We start from the raw sequence: 22,949 nt of genomic DNA, 5'->3' as shown, positions 1-22,949 counted from the left end.
AGCCAAGACATGGAAACAACCCAAATGTCCATCGACAGAGGATTGGATTCGGAAGAGGTGGTATACATACACAATGGAATACTACTCAGCCATAAAAAAGAATGACATCATGCCATTTGTAGCAACATGGATGGAACTAGAGAATCTCATACTGAGTGAAATGAGCCAGAAAGACAAAGACAAATACCATATGATATCACTTATAACTGGAATCTAATATCCAGCACAAATGAACATCTCCTTAGAAAAGAAAATCATGGACTTGAAGAAGAGACTGGTGGCTGCCTGATGGGAGGGGGAGGGAGTGGGAGGGATCAGGAGCTTGGGTTTATCAGACACAACTAAGAATAGATTTACAAGGAGATCCTGCTGAATAGCATTGAGAACTTTGTCTAGATACTCATGTTGCAACAGAAGAAAGGGTGGGGGAAAAATGTAATTGTAATGTATACATGTAAGGATAACCTGATCCCCTTGCTGTACAGTGGGAAAATAAAAAAAAAAGAAAAGAAAAAAAAATAAAGAGATGAGGGAGATGGAAATAACATAAGGTACAAATGGTAAACAAACACCAAGGGCCCCTTCTAGGAAATGTTCATCTTCTTAACAAGTCAAGTTGAACTGCTGCCACTATCTTCAGTTCATCCTACTGATCTCTAATTACTCGTTCTTTAAAAATTCCTATTGGAGTATAGTTGACTTACAATGTTGTATTAGTTTCAGGTGTACAGCAAAGTGAATCAGTTATACATACATAACATATAGCCATTATTTTTCCCATATAGGTTATTACAAACTATTGAGTCGATTTCCCTGTGCCATATAGTAGGTTCTCGTTAATCATCTATTTTATACAGTAGGATGTATATGTTATCCCCTTCCTCCTAATTCCTCCCTCAGCCCCTATGCCAACCTATTTCCTGTATTTAATCTCCTGTCTCTGAAATGCCTAGTGTGGTTTGCCTTTCCTGGCTGATACAGAAACCTTCCCCAAACTGGTATCAACTCACTCTTGCATCTATTTCCATCAAGGCCAGTGAAGGTACACTTTATAAGGTTTATGTGAACATGGACTGATACCTATCTTTCTAGGCTAACTAGTAGGCTTTCCTGCCTGCTACTGAGGGTTCGCATAAAGGACATTTCCTTTCTTCTTGTTCTTTGCAAAGACTACAGAAAGACTGTTGTTCAGAAATACTTTGCTAGGTATCTCAGTTTACCCTGTTATCCTCAGAAGAGAAAATTTTTTTTTCCTAATTCTTTCCATTTGCCTCCAAGTTCTCTTCCATTTGCCTTATCTCTACATGAAGCCAACTTCAGTTTTCAACCTTTCTCCTTGACCTTCATCTAATCCATTTCCCAATCTCTTGTTTGATTTGCATTTGTGCCTGATGAATCACATCTTAATTTGTGTCAAATAAAGCTGTTTTTCATTTGCAACAGTGCCGCGTGCTCGGAGTTTGTATTACTAGAAATTCCTCACAGTTCCCTACAATAGTCCTTATCTATGCATTTCTCAAAACTAAAAACACAGTCCCATTGTGTATCAGCAGTACTTTAGTCCTTTTGCTATTAACCTCAGTGACACTGTTACTGTGTGTCATATCAAGCATCCTTTACCTATTTTCTATTTGGGTTTTATTTGTTTTCTCTATCAGTTTCTGAACACATATGTGGTTTTATGTCATGTATTTGGATTTTTTCACTGTTTTTTAAACTGTTAGAAACTCTTGGGTGTAATTGTGTCTGCTTTGGCAATGAGTTGGATGAAAGCTATTTCTTCAGAAAAGTACTTAAAAATCTTGGTATATAAATGGCTTCAGTTCAGACCCTGGAGACAGGAGGAAATATACCCAACACTGCATCCTGTTTGGCATCTGGTTTCTTTCACAGAAGATGCTATATTCATTGAATCCTTAAATTTGGGGCATTCACTTTAAACAGCAGCAGACTGCCAACAAAACGTGATCAACTAAACACTGTGAGTGAGCCCTGAATGCTATCTTATCTGATTAAGTCTTGAGACTGTTCCATCTGTATAGGTTTTTGAATCAATTTCAGGCACATGGATAGGGCATGAGTTAATTCACAATGACTTGTCCAAACCAAAATAATTTACTATCATAAGAGAAGACTGAAGAAGTCATAACTAACACTTACAGTGTGCTTACTGTGTGCCAGGGCCAGTTCTACATACTTTAAATATGTTAATTTACCTGATCCTCATAGCAGCCCTATAAGGGAGGGAATATTACTATCTCCATTTTGAGATGAGGAAACTGAGGCACAGAGAGGTTGCATAACCTAATCCATTAGGTCGCACAGTTAATAAATGGTAGAATGGGAATTGAACTCCAGACACTTTGATTCCAGGGTGCATTCATAACCACTACACCAAACGGCGTCTGAAACCTTCTCTGCATCCCTGACTTGGAATATTTGCCAATCCCATGTACTTATCCAGGTTCTTCTGCTGAGGTACTTTGTGCCCTGGTGATGCTCTTCTTAGCAGCAAGAGTCCTCATACTGATCCACAGGGTTATAGCTACCATTTAAAGGGAGACAATTTATGGACCAGACATTATGCTAGGTGATTTGTATATGATCTCACTTAATCTTCCCAACAATGCCAAGACTTGGTTATTATTATCTCCAGTATTCAGCTCACCAAAGGGAAGCTAACTGAAGTTAAGGAACCTGCACAAGAACAAATAGCTAGTAAGTGGAAGAGGCAGAATCACTCCGCAGCCTAGCCTGAGCTCCTAGCCTCTTAATAGTATGATTTCCCCTCTCTTCTCTTATCCCATCCCAACCAGTTCTGGGAAAGTAGTTTCCACGCACCCTTCAAACCCACTCGTCTGCTCCTCCAGCATAGCTGCCTGATGAGAACCCTGCAAAACCCTTTCTCTGATTACAAGCAGAGCTTCTTGAGCCCGTATTTCAGTCCTGGCTCTGAAGCTCAGCATGGCACTGAGGAAATCACCTGACTTCTTTGAGTCTCTCTGTCCTTTTCTGAGAGATGGAGATAGACAACATCTTTTCCACAGGATCAGTGTGCAGCTTAAAAGACAATGTACACGAATGTGGCAGATGTTCTGTATCTTTAATTATCACAGTAATAGTAAGATTCTTCAGGATCAAAGCAATGTATAATAAGATGGGCTGTCTGAGCTTTGGGTTACTGAGAAGCATAATTATTTTCTTCCATAGCAACTGGATCGATACTCTGGGAGGCCCTATCTGGAGCCCACTGGAGAAACTTTCTAATTAAAGCTCTCATTCACTTTGGAATAATCTTGTAAAATCCTGATGTTCATCTAAAAAGCTAGGATTACGTTAATACACGCGACTGATTAAACAACAATTTCGGGAAAGAGCTACGCCTCAGAACCGTACTTATGTAATAAATTCAAAACAACTACTTTTTCAAGAAAATCTAGTAAGGGGTAAAAATAGGGGTTTTTGTGAGGAAGAAAAGCCTTTAGTGAGAATCATTTGTAGGAAAGAAAACAACAGTGGCTATGATTAGAAAGGCCTGTAATGAATGTATCTACTGGAAAATATACACCCCAAAATATTGGAACAGAAAAGAATTACTATTCCACCATCAGCAACTTATTGCAAATATACAGTCCAACTCACAAAAAATTATAGAGTCATACATATATGCACTTAGTTTGTCAAAGCACTCATAAAGTTTAATGAAGTTAACTTCCCGAAAGGCAAGATTTATTACTAGTCATTTAATATGAATGAAGCAAGTAAAGATTAACAACAAACATCATACGTTCACCATTAGAACATGTCCACTAATTGCAAAAGACTCTATCTGCTTAATTCTTTCCTTTTTGATCAAATTAAACCAAATCCAAGTCCATTTGCTTTGTGGTACCTACTCAGCTACGCAATTCTTTCTGACACCTCCTTTATTTTGAATATGTACTAAATCTTGTGATGTGGCTGGCGTAATAAGGCTTGTATCTAGCCAAGGAATGAATCAAAAGTTGGTGCTTTTTGGCAACACCGGGTTTAATTGCCTGGACTTGGGTTAGTTAAAAGGCATGAGGCCAGCAACCCTTGACAGAAAAAAAAAAAAAAAAAAAAAACAGTAAATTTAGCACTTACTGCCTTGAGGTCTTCATTAACATAGGTGTCATTCATTATAAATTCAGGATAGCCAACTTTGGCCAAAACAGCTCTTGCCTATAAAAAGGAAAAAGAAAAATGATGTCAGAGTTTCAGCACTTAAATCATTCATAATCACTGGATATAAGAATGCAACCTTCACCTGAAAACTCTGCTTAGTGAATATCTGCTATATGCAACCCACTGTAAAGGGCAAAAAACCCCCCCAAAACAAAACAAAGTTAGTCCCCACCCTCGATATGCTACAAATATAGTGAATATAGCAAATAACTATATAACACAAGACAAATAAAGGCTTACATACAAATATTATCTATAAATAGATAATTTTTTATTGCTAGATGCTATTGTTATTAAAGTCCAGGGCACAGACTATTTCCTCATGGGGAAAATGCTTAATGGAGAAGATGACCAAGTTGAGTCTCAGAGAATGGCCAGGATTTCAAAACCCAGAGCTGAGAGGAAGGACATTTCAGGAGAGCAAACAGCAGGGGCAAAAACAAGACAGGGAAAGGAAAAACAAAGAGCATCTGGGAGAGAAGGTGAGTTTCCTGTAGCTGGGCTAGAAAGCACGAAGAGTGGGGAGCAGAGAGCAATGCAGCCAAACCAGCTTTGGCCAGATCGCCGGGATTCCTGAATGTCATGCTGAGAGTCTCTATTTTATTTCACAGACAAGGCAGAACTCAATATTTTTAGCAGGAGTAAAATGAGATGAGTCACCCCTCAGCAAGATTATCTGTGCAATTCTGTGAACAATGGCCAGGATGCCAGAAAAATTGGAGGTAGGGGGTCGAAACTCATTTAAAATGCATCATAACCATCCTTTTGATAGACATACTATTATTCCCTGTTTTGCAGTATAGAGAGAATGGAGAGAGGAAAAATCACCTTAGGTACATAAGAGGCGCCTGCCTCCACAGGAGGGACTGGCAAACTAGAGCCTACGGGCCAAATGTGGTCTCAGCCCCCACTCCCTCCCATCTGTTTCTTTTTCTTTTTCTTTTTTCTTTAAATTATAGTTGATTTACAATGTTGTGCCGATTTCTGCTGTACAGAAGAGTGACATCTGTTTCTATAAATAACACTTCACTGGAACACAGCCATGCCCCCTGACTTACATGTAGGCTGTGGCTACTTCGGCACTATGAGGACGGTCAGAGGGGAAGAGATGGGACAGAAACCCTGTGGCCCACGAAGCCTCAAATACTTACTCTCTGGCCCTTTGGAGAAAATGTCTGCCATCCCTTACTCTCAAGAAACTCTTGTCTCTCTCCTCTCCCCAGATTCAGGGCTTCACAAAAACTAAAGACCAGTTTACTCCAATAGAAGCACAGTGTCAGGGATCTGCCCAGGTCCCCCACCATCCCTTTCACCACTCCAGCACATCCCTCTCCAGCGTCTCCATTCTGTTGCTTTTCTAACACCAAGCCAGCACCTGAGAGTCTGAAGGCCTGCTCTAGGGCCACCAAGACACTTTGCCTTCACTCAAAAGAATCACTTCCTGGGAGTTAATCTGCCTGGAGCCCCATCCCCACTGCCGTCCCAGCAGCCCTCAGCCTATGACTGACTGTGGCAGGGAAAGGGAAGTCCGGCTCCTCGGCTTCAGATCTGGATGAAGTAGGAGGTATAATTTGCATTCTGGAGTCCCCGAAGGATGGGGCTCAGACTTCCCCCAAAATAGCATCCCGTTCATCTCTCACTCTCCCTGGTCTGGCTCCCCTCATTCCTTTGCTGGTTTCTCCTGGGAGCACTGGCTGTAGAAGTCATAAATCACTTGCACAGGAATCCTCATCTCCACTTTTGTCTCCGAAAAACGCAACATAAGACCCCAGGCAACCCCCAACACACTGGCTACATTCCAGCAAAGCCCAAATCAGTGACCTTTGCACACTGCTCTTAGTAATGAGGTTTTTTTTCCTTTCGTCCCTTTCAATTTCCCTCACTCAAGAAATAAATAGAATAAGATAGCATGTTTTCCTTATCTGCCTTGAGATAATTCAAATATTAAATATCAGCAGAAACTGGAAACTCGGGACACAGAGAGGATTTTACCGGTGCCGGAGGACACAGTCATAATGGGTTTTGCTGTTCCAGAGACTCAAATATAGCACAGATCAAATTTTGCCTCCCAAATCCTGTGAGCTACACCGAAAACCTGATGTGACCCAGATAGCAGACAACCAGAGGTTACAACTCTCCCCCAATACCATATGACACAACATATGCCTACAGGTTACCTTGTTGCGAGATCATTCTATCATTTCCCTCACTGTATTTAATTTCTCATTGCATTTTATCAGCTCACCACAAGCCACAGACATAACTATAAGGAATAAAGCGCTCCAGAGAGTCTCCAAAAAGTCATGAAATAAACAAGCTGAGTCATGCACAATTGTTTTCTGAACACTGGTCTTTCCAGAGCATGCTGGTGAATTATGCATTGTTTTTCAAAACCTTACGCTCTGGGAGCCCCACTGCACTATGGAGCTTCACAGACTATATTACCTTCTGCACTACAGATGCAGGTCACTGAGTCCTTTTTTATTATTTATTCAGTAGCACCATGACTTGAAGAGGGCCAGAACAGAGATACAAAGAATCGCTATCATGCAACTAGAGATTCTCATGCTAAGCGAAGCAAGTCAGAAAGAGAAAGACAAATATCATATGATATCACTTGTATGTGGAATCTAAAATGTGGCACAAATGAACCTATCTACAAAACAGACTCACAGACATAGAGAACAGACTTGTGGTTGCTAAGGGGGGAGGAGGAGTAAGTGGGATGGACTGGGAGTTTGGGGTTGGTAGATGCAAACTATTACATTTAGAATGAATAAGCAATGAGGTCCTACTGTACAGCACAGGGAACTACATCCAGTCTCTTATGACAGACCATGATGGAAGATAACACATGAAAAGGAATGTCTATATATATATAGACATATATAGACATATATATATGACTGGGTCCCTTTGCTATACAGCAGAAAGTGGCAAGACATTGTAAATCAAGTATAATTTTTTAAAAAAGAATCTCTGTTCACCTAAGAACACACAGAAAGACTAAAGTAATAACACTAGCAGTAACATTACCAACATCTGAAAAGAATACTCTTCCTCCCCCTAAATGTGCTGTGTACCTGTGCCTCTATTCAAACAAATGCTTTCACATCATCCCACCCACTGCACCCCATTCTACATTCTTCCCCGAGAAGCCTCAGAACTACATCTCCCAAAACCCCATGGGACCTGGCTCCAGGTTAGACTATGTGAATGGGAGGCACTCATAGGAGACCAGAAAAGCCGAAGAGGAGGAGACACCATTTACCCCCTTGCTGGTAGCTACGAGCAGGCATGGGGCCTCTGCAGACAGCAGACAGAGCGCTTTGCCAGCCGCTTCCAAGCGGTTCCCTGAGAAGATCCTTTCTGTGCTAGCAGCAGAGATCACTGGCAGGTTGTGCCCTTCACCACCCAGCCTTCCTGATGCTTGCAAAAACCTCCAAATCCCCATATGAAATAGCTTTCCACCTGACACACTTAGAAGGGCACCCATTTTCCTCAATGAATTCTGAAAAATCCTCAAATAATGATCACATCACTTTTTAATTTTTTTTGGAATGGAAGAAGTGAAGCACCAACAACTCAATGGCTTGTGAAGGGCAAAGCACTAGTGAGGCAGGCCTGAAATCAATTACTCCCAGGGTTATATGGACAAAATGGAAAGGAAAGTCCCACTGTGTATACTGAGAGAACAGTGGGATCAAGAGATAATAGACTGCGTGTCATAGCCTGCAAGAAATATTTCCTAGCCGCCCTGTAGCTGATCAAAAACTTCAGAGTTTTCCATAACCAGTGCATGCATTTTCATTCCTTATTCACAGAGACTTCTAGAAAGGGCTGCACATGACAACTGAACCTCCTTCCTCAAAAAAAGGAGGCTCATATGATCTTCAATACCTGTGTGACCAAGAGCACGTACTGAACTTTTCTGAAGCAAATACTGCCTATTATCTAATCAATATCTAAGCTCCTTTCCCTTCCTCCCTATCAGATCCCAGTTCAGCTCAGGATGACAACAGACCCAACAAAAAATAACTGCATCACACAGCATCCTTTACAGTTAAAATTGCCTATGAGATGAGATTTTGGCCAATGACATATAACTAAGAGTCGTTGTTGTGCTCCCAGGAATCCATTTTAAAAGGGGAAGATCGTGGAGTTCCCTGGTGGCTCAGCAAGTTAAGGATCCAGTGTTGTCAATGCAGTGGCACAGGTTTGATCCCTGGCCCAAGTACTTCTACATGCCACAGGCACAGCCAAAATAAATAAATAAAAAAAAAATTAAAAAATAAAGGTGGGAGACTCGGCTGGCTTGTGCTCTCTGCCTTCAGTCCAGGGTTCCTCAGCCTTGGCACTACTGACATCTTGGGCCAGAGAGTTACTGTTAGGTAAGCCATTCTGTAGACTATAGGGTGTTCAGCAGCATTTTGGGCTCCCACACACTAGACGCCAGTAGCAACACCACCGCACAAGTCATGACAACCAAACATGTCTTCAGACATTGCTATCATCTCCCCTAGAGGCCAAACTGCCCACTGGGTGAGAACCACTGCTTTAGCCTGTCTCCTTCCTCCTTCCTGCTATGCTGATACAGTGCCACAGATAGGGCAGCTGTCCTGTAATCACAGGGCAACAAACATGAGGAAGAAAGTGACACGCTAGAGATGGCGGAATGAAGAGCTGGTGGCATCTGGAGCCCACCATATCATGACATTAGGAAAACAAATCCCTATTTGCCTGAGGCATAGATCACGTTTTCTATTACCTACAGCTGAATGTAATCCTAACATGCTCTCCTTTCCATCGGATGTACGTTGAGGGGAAAAAAAGTACGGATACTTCATTGGGTTGTCTGCACGGATTCCGGATGACACTACATGCAGCGCCTTTTTTTGGCTGTGCCCGCAGCTCAAAACACTTTCTTATGCCCTGGTCCAGAGTGTATGATGAATAAATGTTGGCTGAACATTACACAGAGAAAGCAGAAACGTGACTCCTTCCAAAGATCGAGAGTGACAGTGCTATGTACCTGTTTGGAGGGTCTCTTAGGCAAACCCAGGCCAGATTACATCCTTAACCAAATAGCTGAACTCCCTTGGGGAATAATGTCACTCTCTTCAATCACAGGGGAGCCACACAATGTGGCAAGAGAGAAAGGCTGTTGAAGCCACCTTGAGATCAATGGGAGACAGATGTGCCCATGATATTCTTGATGGAAGATCCCCTAAGCAAGGCAAGACTTTGGGTATAAGCCAGGAGAATCCAGGCTACTCACATCCCCCCCAAAAGTCTGAGGGCTCTTTTGAGGGCCACTATTTGCACACCTCAGAAAACGGACACAAACACTAGAAACACTAATCCTAGGAGTTCCCTGGTGGCCTGGTGTTAAAGGATCCAGTGTTGTCACTGCAGTGGCTCGGGTCACTGCTGTGGTGTAGGTTTGATCACTGGCCCAGGAACTTCCAAATGCCGTGGCCAAAAAAAAAAAAAAAAAGTCATCCTAGAAAAGATCAAAGCAAAGGTTGCCTTTAGCACTCACCATCTTGGTTTCTGCCCTCCCATCCTTTCTCTTCCCCATATCCATTCCTCCTAATTCCTAGCAGACCCTGCGTGTTCATACCACTTGCTCTCTGATCATATCCAAACCAGCCTTTCCACGGCAACACATTGAGCTCCAAAGTCATCTCCCCCTTTCGTCCTCATCCATCAAAACTGTTATTCCCTCAAGGCAGCTAACCCATTAACTGCCACTGGGGCCTCAAACTAATTTATAATAAAATGTGAGTGACTAATAGCAATCTAATATATCAACCCTGGAGAAAGACCTGTATTTAAAAGAGCAGTTCATTGACCAAAGGGATACATCAAATTATAGGGGAGGCTTCCATAGCTGAGAGAACCTTCTTTCTGATACTACTCAAATCAAGCCAATGGCCTTTTCCATTTTATCACCATTGTGTTCCCCATGTGGAAAACAGTGCTGGGCATACAGCAAGTGATCAAAGCTCAATAAATATTGATTTATATAATGAATAATTTAGTTGATAAATCCTTTCTAATCAATGTCAACAACAGTACCTGAAAATACGAAAGGTTATAGCCTAACAGATGACCAAGGAGATCATTCAATGCTGCTCCCACCAAGGCAAATTTCCATATTAACTGATCTCAGCAAAAGAGAAAAAAATTAGGGAAAAGAGAGACTTTTTGAGAACCTAGGGAACTTTCTGGGAAATGCAGCAATGTTTAAAATCCACTGGGACTGACTTTTGATGGCAACCGAAACTACATTTTTTAATAGAAGTTATTTCAATCAAACAGCAAAAAATACTTATTGAGAATGCCCTCAAGGCTCAAGACTCTCCTCAGTGCTAAAGGAATATAAAAATACATAAGATGATCCATGGCCTCACAGTATTTGCACTAAAAAACTGAGGAAAAACATTCTAGGATAACTTGCCATAATCACTACTACAAAGTATGAGCAGTACCTTAATTCTTTGACCCTCTCTCTTCTTCAGTTTCCTCATCTGTAAAATGTGGATAAAATTACTTCTAAAAGCAGTGCGGTGAAATAGAAGGTTGAAAGAAGTATTTAGATAACTAGAATTATCTAGATCAGGGGTTAATAAATTTTTTCTGTCAAGGCCCAGATGGTAAATATTTTCAGCTTTGCATGCCATATGGCCTCTGTCACAACTATTCAACTCTGCCTTGTACCTGGGAAAGCAGCCGTGGACATCACATAAGTGAATGGCTGTGGCTATGTGCCAATAAAACTTTATTTATAGACACGACTGAAATTTGAATCTCATGCCACTTTTGTGGAACAAGGTATATTCTTCTTTTGACTTTTTAAAGCCGTTTTAAAATGTAAATCCGTTCTTAGCTTGTGGGCTGTACAAAAACCAGACAGCACGCTCAATAGGATTCAAGTGCCATAGTTTGCGGGGCTGACACAGATAATTCAATGAGGGTAGACTGTTCACTGAATTGCCTCAATTAATGGCACAGGGCCTAGTATACTGTAAGTGCTCAACAGCGCTTGCCAAAATGATCCATGCTGAACAGGGTGGTGTGTGTGCATGTCTGTGCATGGCGTAGCTATTAAGTTTTTCATTTGTTTTTGTTTTGCCCTTTGTTATTATTAACATGCGTATGCAACAAAAAACTTAGTTGTTTGGGGGTTTATTCCTTGCCCTCAAGTCTTAGGGCTAGAACTTTTGAAATCACAAATAATTTCTGTGGAGATAGCAGGTAGTTCATCAAGTAAAGATTATTACTTTGAGAGACAGAAAAGCTATCACCAATGAACCCTGAAAACCAAGGAACACTGAAAACTTAAAATGCAACATGATTTAAATTCTCAAGTCACCCCTTCTTCCCAGAATTTTCCACAAGGTACACTACAACTTGATAGTGCTGGTGGAAAGAAGAGAACCAAACATAATTCTGCTTTATTTGGCTGTGAGCTCTGAACACAACTTTTACACAGATGACCAACCTGATTTAAAGAGTGGTTCGGGTGACTGCTTTACTCCTGAATTTTCAAAGCCACTTAGTTTTAAGCTGATTGGCAGAAATCAAGATGGAAAGCTCATTTGTTTTAATCCCCACTGACTTGGCTATTTAGGAGAGTCCAGTAAATTCTCACGTCTTGCATGTACTACATCAAAGGCATCGCTTTAATCACTTAATTAAACAGCTTTGTGTTTCCTCTACATAGTAAAGTTGCTTAGCATATCTTTTCATTTTTATTAGTTTAACATAAGAAAAAAAATGGAACAACTGATGATCAACTGCCCTTTTACAATTTATAGCACAACTTTCTTAGGCTTGCAACAGCTTTGAAAGCTTCAGTCAGGCTTTGCCATGCCAAGGTCTCATTTTCTCTAATGAGTTCTATAATAACTATTAAACATCAATCAAAATTCTGAGCATTAAGCACCAGAAGTTCAAGAGACTGTACATGAATTACGCGATCCCTCAAAACAATAGCAATTTCCATAATGCCAAACAAATGACTGACTAGTGTTGATGCCTTGGCTGAAGATATTATCCAAAGCAGAGCTAATGGTATTGATGAAAATGAGCCTGGGGAACAGGCTTTAATATCCTTTGGGGCTTTCTGGATTTCACAAATAATAACAATGCAATTATCTGACAAATCAAATTTTATCTTCTTGCTAAGACTGGCAATGATTTATTATGAGTTCAAAAATTTTAATTCTGCAAATTGCTTTTGGGTGTGGTTCGCAGCCTAGGGGGAGGACAGATAAGCAGCCCCATGGATTAGGGGTTTTCTTTTTTGGGCCACACCCACAGCATGTGGAAGTTCCCGGGGCCAGGGATCGAACCCACACTGCAATTGCGACCTGTGCCACAGCTGAGGTAATGCCAGATTCTTAACCCGCTGTGCCACAAGGGAACTTACCTTCAGAGGGGTTTTTGAATACAACTCGCAGTTCTGATTTTTCAAGAGCTGTTAGGCAGGAATGCTCAGATTTTAGGTCTTCCACCCTTAACCTTGCCTGAATGATAGCCCATTATAGAAGACAATCCCCGTTTCTCTCCAATATGGACAATGTTCAAAGAAGGTATGGCCCCAATTACAAAGCAGCTCCATCCATCCATACCTACTGCATGCCTATTGAAGGTGGGCAGTCCTCCCTGATCAAAGAGGGAAACTACCGGCACAGATGAATCGTAATTTACCCATACCAGCACTAAATGTTTCCCTGATAGCTTTGTGATGGTCCTGTCACTTGGGTGAGCCCTGCACCCAAGAGAAAAAGAAGAAGAAGAAAAAGAGGAAGAAGAAGGAGAAGAAGGTGATAATGATGACGATTTGGGTGTTCTTTGTAAAACAGAAGGTGCAGGGGAGTAGCAATAGACTTAAGAACCCAAAACCATCCTACGATTAATCCATAACACAATACATCTCCCTGATGGGAGGGGCAATATTACCTTAAAAATAGTGGCAACTCTCATGTATTCCCTTTAAAGATGAGAGTGATCAGATCAGGGATTTTTTTTTTAAATCAGTGGATTTTATTACTTTCAATTACATGTAGTCAACTGCTCACAAAGTTTTCACAAATAGAGCAGCTGCCAGACTTGCTCTCAAATAAATATCCTAAGCCTCAACTAACCAAATCCATTTGTCCAGACAGAGCCAAGATAATAAAAGCCCAGGAGGCGGAACAATCCTATATTACAGTTACTTTTTGTTTGTTTGTTTGTTTCTTTCTTTCTTTTTTAAGGCCCACATGCATGGCATATGGAAGTTCCCAGGCTAGGGATCAAATCAGAGCTGTGGCTGCCAGCCACAGCCACAGCCACAGCAAGGCAGGATCTGAGCGGCATCTGCAACCTACACCACAGTTTACAGCAAGACTGGATCCTTAACCCACAGAGCAAGGCCAGGGATTGAACCCGCACTCTCATGGATACCTGTTGGATTCATTATTGCTGAGCCACAATGGGAACTCCCTACAGGTAAGCTTTTATATGGGCCAGAGTTAATGGTATTTTTCTCAGTCCTACACACGGGGCTCACAAGGGTCGGCATAGGCCAAAACCATTCCACTGCCTATTTTTGTAAAAAAACAAACAAAAAATACTGTGTTCTGCAACATGGTGAAAGGGGTCCAGACTATTCCACTGTGGCATAAGAATTATTTTGAGCTGAAGGCATTTGAGAATCAACAGATCCAGGAAAAGGCCTTCTCTGAACTCCCCTTCTTTGCCTAAAAGCAGACTTTCCAAAAGAATTCCACTGTCATAAATCCTTGCTAAGGGAGGCTTCCCATGCCACAGGAGAAGAGTGACTCCTACTCACAGGAGATGAGAAGTCAACGTCAGGACAAAAAAATTGCATTAAATAGACCTTACTAAAACAAACATCACCTCCACTAGTTTCCCCCTTATATTTCTCAGTCATTTCCCACCATTTATTGTTCCTTGAAATCCTCACTCCCTCCACTGCTTAAGGTGGTATACAAGTACCATGCGTAAAATAAATAAGCTACAAGAATATACTGTACAGCACAGGGAACACAGCCAGTATTTTATAGTAACTATAAATGGAGTATACACTTTAAAAATGCGAATCACTATGCTGTATACCTGAAACTTATATAATACTGTGAACCAACTGTATCTCAATTGAAAAAAAAAAAAGTTTCTTTAACAAGGCCCAAACTCTCACTGCTTCTTTGAGCTTCATTTTTTCTGAGCTCCCACCTACCTAAGGGAATAAAGTTTTACCTTTTCTTCTGCTAATCTGTCTTCTGTCAGTTTAATTCACAGACCCCCAATTACCAAACCTCAAAGGGTAACAGAAGAGAAGTTCTTCCTCTCCAACAACAGCTATGCTCATTTCTTTATGGATTGTCTATGGTCACTTTCACACTATAGCTGCAGAGTTGAGGAGCTGAAGAGAGACCACAGGGGCCCCAAATACTATCTGGCTCTTTGAAGAAAAATTATGCCAACACGTCTTCTACATAAGAAGTTCCTCAATTTTTCAAAACTAGTAGTAAAAATAGCAAGGGACAAATAAGGGACAATGATTGATATTTTTGGAAAGTTTCACCAAGACATAAACATATGATTAAACTTGTAATAATGCTTCATGTTTTGTTGAGGTAAATACCCGAAAACAGAGCCAGCATACAAATATTAACCAGAAACGGGAATTAACACCATGGAAAAATCAATGCACTGTTTGTGGAAAAGGAAAAAAAATGTATAGAAATTATTTTTTAAAATCACTTTCAGGAGTTTCTGCTGCAACACAACAGGGTAGGTGGTGTCTCTGGAGCAATGGGATGCAGGTTCAATGCCCAGCCCAGCACCGTGAATTAATAAGGATCTGGTGTTCCCACAGCTGTGGTGTAGATTGCAACTGGGGCTTGGATGTAATCCCTGCCCAGGAACTCCATATGCTGCAGGGCAGCCAAAAAAGAAAAAAAAAAAAATTTTCAAATGTCAAGATTCAAAGGGCTTAGAAAGGCACAATGAACACCTAGTCCTTAACACCTACCTTTTCTCAGATCAAATTCTCAGATAAAATCTGCTACTTAAGTAACATCCTATTCTGTCATCAACCATCCAACTGATCAGAAATTGTCCTCATTTCTTCCACCGAGGTTTACCTCTGACGTCAACAACTCTTTACTAGCCTGAACAAACTTCAGATAGCCTCCCTCATAATGTAGGGGGGAGATCAAATGAGATAACTTTGCTATATTATTAAATTGGGTAAATGTAAACTGACATACAGTTTTTCCAAAAGGAGGATGCTATAGGGCCAATGCCCATACACACTGCTTTGTCCTTTGACACCAGAGTCTTCTAGTTCAGGGCTTCCAGAACTCCTGTCCTTGAACCAACAGCATCAGCATCACTTGTGAGCTCTTTAAAAATGCAAACTCATGAACCCCTCTGGGACCTACCAAGTCAGAATGTCTCTGGGGTGCAACCCAGGAATCTGCACCATAACCAACCTACCCATAAGGCAGGGTTTTTCAACCTCAGCACCACTGACATTTAGGCTGAATTATTCTCATCTGTGGGGGTCTGATCCATGCATTTTGGGATGTTCAGCAGCAGCCTTGGCCTCTACCCACCAGATGCCTGTCTACTCTCCCCACTTCTCAGTTGTGACCGAAAATATCTCTAGATCCTGCCAAATGTCCCCAGGGGTACAATGACACCTTGGGTTAAAAAATCCCCGCTGTAGGGGATTGTCCTACATGCTCAAGTGTGAGACACTCTCTGATCTAGACTGTGATACTTGTCAAGGCATCTGGCCCCACTTTGGAGAACTCCTGACATTGCATCATGCATTCATTAGAACGGGGGCTCATCACAGTTCCCCTCATGGCTCAGTGGTTAACAAACCAGACTAGTATCCACGAGGACACAGGTTTGATCCCTGGCCCTGCTCAGTGGGTTAAGGATTCAGCTATGGTGTATGTTGCAGACGCAGCTCAGATCCTGCCTTGCTATGGCTGTGGTGTAGGCCAGCAGCTGTAACTCTGATTTGACCCCTAGCCCAGGAACCTCCATATGCCGCAGGTGCTGCCCTAAAAAGACAAAAAAGAAAAAAAAAAAGAAAGAAAGAAAGAAAGAAGAGGGCTTATCCACTCCATCAACATTCCATAGGCATTTCATCAATGGTCACCATTATTATGCCATAAGGAGCACTTTATGGAGAAAACACAAGGATCTTCTCTCTCTTCAATTTTGTAATGTGCCTGAGGTATTTGCAGTTCAGCCTCATTTCTGGCCAATGATACCTAAATCCCAGGATGATAGACGCCAAGAACTAATCAACAACTTGAAAGTTCTTTGCAACTCTAAGTCATGATACAAATATATCCCAAGATTTCAGAGATGTTTAGATTAAAAGTTCTCCTAACTTTTCTCTGAGTAGCTTGGTAAAATCTATTTTTAAGTACTCGGAGGTATCTAAAAAGCCACATGAATATAATTACAGTTCACTGAAAAATTAGCATGCAATCCAGTCTGAAAGCTAAAATCAGTCATAGCAGGGTAATATTCCATTTAATTATAAAGATTAATTCAACCTTCATTTATCTGTGCATGTGTTTGGTCTTTTCATTTTTCACAGAACACCCGAGATTCAAATACCACCTGGTAGAAATGCCGCACAAGTGTCAGTAGCATCTATTAGAGTTGCAGATTTCATTTCAAAGTAGAATTGATAACAGGACAAAGGAAGAGAGGAAAAGAGGGAGGTAAAAGCAATAGAGATTCAATTTTAAAATGAGATTTTCAGAGTTCCCGTCATGGCTCAGTGGAAACAAATTCGACTAGGAACCTGAGGTTGCCGGTTTGATCCCTGGCCTCGCTCAGTAGGTTAAGGATCTGGTGTTGCCGTGAGCTGTGGTGTAGGTCACAGACGTGGCTTGGATCTGGCATTGCTATGGCTGTGATGTAGGCCAGCAGCTGTAGCTCTGATACGTTCCCTAGCCTGGGAACCTCCATACACCATGGGTGCGGCTCTAAAAAGCAAAAAAAAAAAAAAAATAAGAGGTTTTCCACCCATCTGGTGGAACTCTATCCCTCTACTGTGCATGCACAAACAGTCCTAAATAACAAGTCCTTCCATTCCCATTTCCTGTATTGTCTGAAACACCCAGGTGAAGATTCAAAAGGAATGTTGGGAATAACAGTGTGAACTCTAATTCTGAACTCTGCCCACTGCGCTTTTCAAAATATATGTTGCATCTTCCTTAAAATTTGGCTTGAGTCTCCTGGTGATTAAGAGTGACCATTTTTTTCATCATAATACCTGTTCAATATTCGATCTTTTACTATGTGATTTCCAACTGGCAAACAAGCACTGCAGACCAGAAAACATCTAATTAGAGTTTTTTGAGTTATACACAAGTATTCACATACTAGGTGTACACATCAATGATTTGTTTTGAAACACACATACACCTGTGCTAGTGGCTCTGAGACAAGATTAAAATATTTCTAGCACACCAAAAGCTCCTCTGGGAGCCTTTCCAGTCAGTAAGGCATCCGCCCCCAAGACAACCACTATTCTGACCTCTATCTCCAAAGATTAGTTCTATCTGCTCTTGAACTTCAAAAAAAGTGCGTACTCTTTTGTGCCTGGCTTCCTTCACCTCAATATTACATCTGTGAAATTCATCTGTGCTTTGTCTATAGCAGGAGTTGAGACAGCTTAATACAATGCATTCCTGTCCTCAAGGAGTTCAAAATCACGTGTGCAGAATGAGAGGCGAAAAAAAACACCTAAAAAAGAACAACAACAGCAACAAACCTCAGGGAATTCCTGCCATGGTGCAGTGGTTTAAGAATCCGACTGCAGCAGCTTGGGCCACTGCGGAGGCTGGAGTTCAATCCTTGGCCCAGCACAGCGGGTTGAGGGATCCACAATGCCACAGCCGCAGCTTAGATTCAACCCCTGGCCCAGGAACTTCCATATGCTGTGGGTGAAGCCATTAAAAACAAAAAACAAAACAAAACAAAAAAAACAAGAATGCAGAGGACAAGAAAGGACAGGATGAAATGGGTCCAGGTGGAATGGGAAGGGAGGACTTTGTGAAAAGGTTATTTTCAAAGAGGAGATCTCATAGCTAAACAGACTCAATAACAACAGAAATAACATTTTTAACAGTAATAAAAGTAATGTTCTTCGTTGAACCTCTGCTATGAATCAGGTACTGGGCTAAGTGCTACACTTCCTCATCAGATCCAAATTTATCTCACCTAGCTCTACCGGGTGAGTACAGAACAGCCCCATTGCATAGCTGACAGAGCTGAGGCTGAGAAAGGGGAAATAACTCTTCCTACGTCCTACAGGCAATAAGGGCCAAAACCAGCTTTTTAACCCAGATTAATTTAGCCTTAATCTGACTTCAAAAACCCCATGTTTCCCCAACATACACCATTTTTTGAGAGATAAAAAGTAATATCCTATTATACAAATAAGATTAATTTTTTAAAAAAATTTTCTAGGACCACATCTGAGGCATATGGAAGTTCCCGGGCCAGGGGTTGATCCAAGCTGTGGTTGCCAACCTACACCACAGCCACATCAACATCAGATCCAAGTGGCATCTGCAACCTATGCCACAGCTTGCGGCAACGCCGGATCCTTAACCCACTGAGCGAGGCCAGGAATTGAACCCCCATCCTCACGGACACTATGTCGGGTTCTTAACCCACTGAGCCACAGTGGGAACTCCAAGACTCATTTTTATAAATCCAGATGAACTGGTTAGTTTGTAATGTATGGACCATCTTTGCATCAGTAACCATATTCAATAGGCTAAGAAAAATGATATTTTTACATAAGAATGACAAGACACAAGACAGAGTTTAAGTATACTATTAAGAAGTTCTCCATTCCTCCCTAAAAATCACATTATTGAGCTTTTGATTCTGGACACCAGTGAGACTAAACTTTGACTGAGAGCCTGGAGCAGACCAAGACTTAGCCAAGGGAGGAGGTCAAAACAGAAAAGCAAAGGTAAGAAAGCATTTCTATTCTGCATTCAAATGCTCTACTACTGGGCTATATCCCCATAGTATTTCTATTCTGGCAACACCGCAACATACATTTCTCAGACTAGTCAAAGTAGTAAGGTAAATGAGATTTCACCAGCAGAAGGGAAGTTCCTGGGAATGGGGCTCCATGCACAGAAGGTTATCAACCTCGTGGAAGAGATCCACTGGCAAAAAAATACCCTGAGAAATGTGGTCCAGCAGTAGCATCCCTGGCCCAGGGATTTCTGGCCCTCATCCTCCCACTTGAAAAGAGGAAAAAGGTCTCTCCCTTAGGGATCTCATCACAGTCATAAAGCCCAATAAGAGCCAGTTTGAATCAATTAAGCTTAAGTCTAGCTGGTTTTGAGGTTAGAAATGCAAGAACATACCAAAAGCAGGAGACCAGGAACCTTGTACCTTACCCCAGAAGCCCATGAGATGAAATATGGGCCTTCTGAGCGACGAGTTCTTGGTGCCAACTTTGGGTCCCCCCAAACTCTGGCAACTTGGTGGTGCATCATCTGCTTGTCAGAATATATTATCAGCAACATGACACTTTCTACTGCCATAACAGCCATAAAAATGGATACCTATGTCACCATGAATTGGAAGGGCCCAGGTACCTCCACCTTTCAGCCAAAGCACCAGTCTCCATTCCTTCAGACTAAACACCACAAGTTCACAGTGGGAAAAAGGTAAAGGAATTGCCACCCAAACCCACTCACTGCCTTCACAGTTCAGACGTGGTTATTTATCCTGGGATACCCATGGGTTACATTTTAGAACAAATTTTGAGCTCTTTTTTGCACTACCATTGAAAAGGCAGTCGAGGGAAGGAAATCAGAAAGGCCACCTATACACAAGGCAACACAATGAGCCACAGCCAAGGGACAACATGGGCTATTTGTAAACAGCAGCCTAAATGTCATCATCAATTATTCATCATTCAACAAAGCTGCTGAGTAACTCATATAGAAAACCACTTAATTCTTTTTTTTTTCTTTTTTGTCTACACCTGCGGCATTTGGAAGTTCCCAGGCTGGTGAGTGAACCTGCGTGACAGCACTGACAACGTGGGATCTGTAACCCACTGTGCCACCAGGGAACTCCAAAACCACTTACATTCTTACCCAAGCTTTAGCCCAACAAGAGACGAAAGCAGCAAGGTGCTGGTCAAAACTTGAGACTAGTAAAGCTCTAGACCAGGTTATCAAGCCATGGCCTGCAAGCCATATTCCAGCTGCCACTGCCTGATTTTGTAAAGTTTTGTTGACACAGTCATGCCCATTGGGTCACATATGACTGCATGTGTGATAAAACATAGGAAGGTTTGCGTAGCTGTGGCAGAGACCACATTACCTGCAAAGCTCCAAATTTTTTACTATCTGGTCCTTGAAGTGAGAAGTTTGCCAACGCCTGCCCTATCCTCTCACTCCTCAATGTTGGGCCATGTTCCAGGGGCATCAGCCTCACCTGGGAGCTTGCTGAAAATGCCAAGTATCAGGCTCTAGTCCAAACTTAATAGGAATCTGCTTTTTTTTTTTCATTTGTGATGCAGTATTTATTTATTTATTTATTTTGGAATCTGCATTTTTAACAAGGTCCCTGGGAGAGTGGTGTGCACATCCAAGTTCAAGCAGCAATGCTCCAAAAGGGCTCTGCTTCTCAAATGTGGCTGCTTACTGGGATCACCCAAGGAGTTTGGTTTGGTTTTTGGAATACTGATGGCCTGGGTCTGAGGAAACTCCAAGCTAGGATGTTGGCAAGGGCTTCCAGCTCCTCCCCACAAGGTCATGTGGCACCCCCAGAGAGCTCTCACTCTCATTAGACCCTGAGAGAGGACACTCAAGCATCCAGCAATTAGGAAGGATCTGAAAAGGGGAGAGAAGAGCAGGGGAGGGAGTTTCTCCTGTCAGGTTTTCTCGTTCCAAAACTGCTGTCTCTGGGAAATTCCCTGGGGGCCTAGCAGGTTAAGGATCCCACTGTTGTCACTGCTATGACTCAGGTCTCTGCTGTCGTGCACGGGTTCAAGCCCTGGTCCAGGAACTTTTGCATGCCAAGGGCATGGCCAAAAAAAAAAAGACCACATTAATTGAAAACCTGCTCTCTCTGAAGTTGCTACTGTGGCTCAATAGGTTAAGGATCAGGCGTTGCCACAGTTGTGGCTTGGATTTGACCCCTGGCCCAGAAACTTCCATATGCCACAAGTGCAACCAGAAAAACAAAACAAAACAAAACAAAAAAACTGCTCTCTATGACAAGCTCCTTTTTTGTGAATAATTTCTTTTTTCTTTTTCAGCCACACCCAAAGGATATGAAGTTCCTGGACTAGGGATCGGATCCTAGCCACAACTGCCAACCTACACCACAGCTGCAGCAATGCTGGATCATTAACACAACTCCAAATAATTTTTAATGAAAATCAGAAATTATACAAACTACTGAATTTGGAGTAGATAAGCAATGAGATCCTGCTGTATAGCACAGGGAATTAAATCTAGTGACTTACGGAACATGATGGAGGATAATGTGAGAAAAAGGATATGTATATATGCATGGCTGGGTCACTTTGCTGTGCAGCAGAAATTGACAAAACACACACCGTAAACCAAATATAATGGAAAAAATAAAAATCATTTTATTTATTTATTTATTTATTTGTCTCTTTGCCTTTTTCTAGGGCCGCTGCCACGGCGTATGGAGGTTCCTGGGCTAGGGGTCGAATCGGAGCTGTACCCGCCAGCCTACGCCAGAGCCACAGCAACACGGGATCCAAGCCACGTCTGCAACCTACACCACAGCTCACGGCAATGCCAGACCCTTAACCCATTGAGCAAGGCCAGGGATCGAACACACAATCTCACGGTTCCTAGTCAGATTCGTTAACCACTCCACCACAACGGGAACTCCAAAAATCATTTTAAAAAAGAAATGACTTAGGACAATTCATAGGGCCATGTTAGAACAGGACTTTTTACAGATCTATACAAATCATTTTGGCAAACCTTTACTTTCATTTTCAAAAACCTGGAAGAACAAGCCAAATTATTCTGTACACTTGTAAGTTCATTTTATAACTTAATATCAGAATCAAGCAAAGGTTTTGTTCTGCAGCCCTAAAGGACACAACCTCAGTGCCGTCCTTTACTCTGCTCTGCTTTAGGACAGGTCCATTTGGCTCATTAGTTTAATCCCTACAAACCCCTGCAAGGCAGCTCTTGTTAGCCTGCACAGTGACTACAGTGCTGGAAACACCAGAATATACCAAAGGCATCAAGTCTGTCCTCTTTACCTTCGGTCAGCAAGGACACAGAGTGAAGCATGGCTCTTCCCAGTGCGGAGAGTCCACGGCTATAAAGTACAGGAAGTCAGAGCCTTGTGTACATCAACGATGTTAGAACATTCCCTCACACCATACACAAAAATAAGCTCAAAACGGTTTAAAAACCTAAATATAAGAAATGACACCGTAAAGCTCCTAGGAAAGAACATAGGCAAAATATTCTCTGACAAAAACGTAGCAATGTTTTCTTAGGTCAGTCTCCCAAGGCAATAGAAATAAGAGCAAAATTACACTGCTGGGATCTAGTCAAAGTTAAAAGCTTTTGCGCAGGAAACTATCAACAAAACGAAAAGATAACCTACAGAATAGGATAAAATATTTGCAAACAATGCAACTGACAAGA

At 41.8% G+C, this 22,949-nt stretch overlaps 1 protein-coding gene across 1 annotated transcript in view; it reads right to left on the bottom strand.

The window, feature by feature from the left end:
* The window catches only part of PHEX (phosphate regulating endopeptidase X-linked), a 226,183-nt gene that overhangs the window by 74,164 nt on the left and 129,070 nt on the right, over positions 1-22,949 (bottom strand). Inside the window, exon 13 of the mRNA XM_047765574.1 lies at positions 4,126-4,203. Coding sequence (XP_047621530.1) covers positions 4,126-4,203 — 78 coding nt within the window. The remainder of the gene's footprint in view (positions 1-4,125; positions 4,204-22,949) is intronic.

Source organism: Phacochoerus africanus, chromosome X (assembly GCF_016906955.1).
Source record: "Phacochoerus africanus isolate WHEZ1 chromosome X, ROS_Pafr_v1, whole genome shotgun sequence".
Taxonomy (NCBI): domain Eukaryota; kingdom Metazoa; phylum Chordata; class Mammalia; order Artiodactyla; family Suidae; genus Phacochoerus; species Phacochoerus africanus.
Note: the sequence above shows the minus strand (reverse complement) of the source record. Positions and strands in the feature narration are given on the sequence as shown.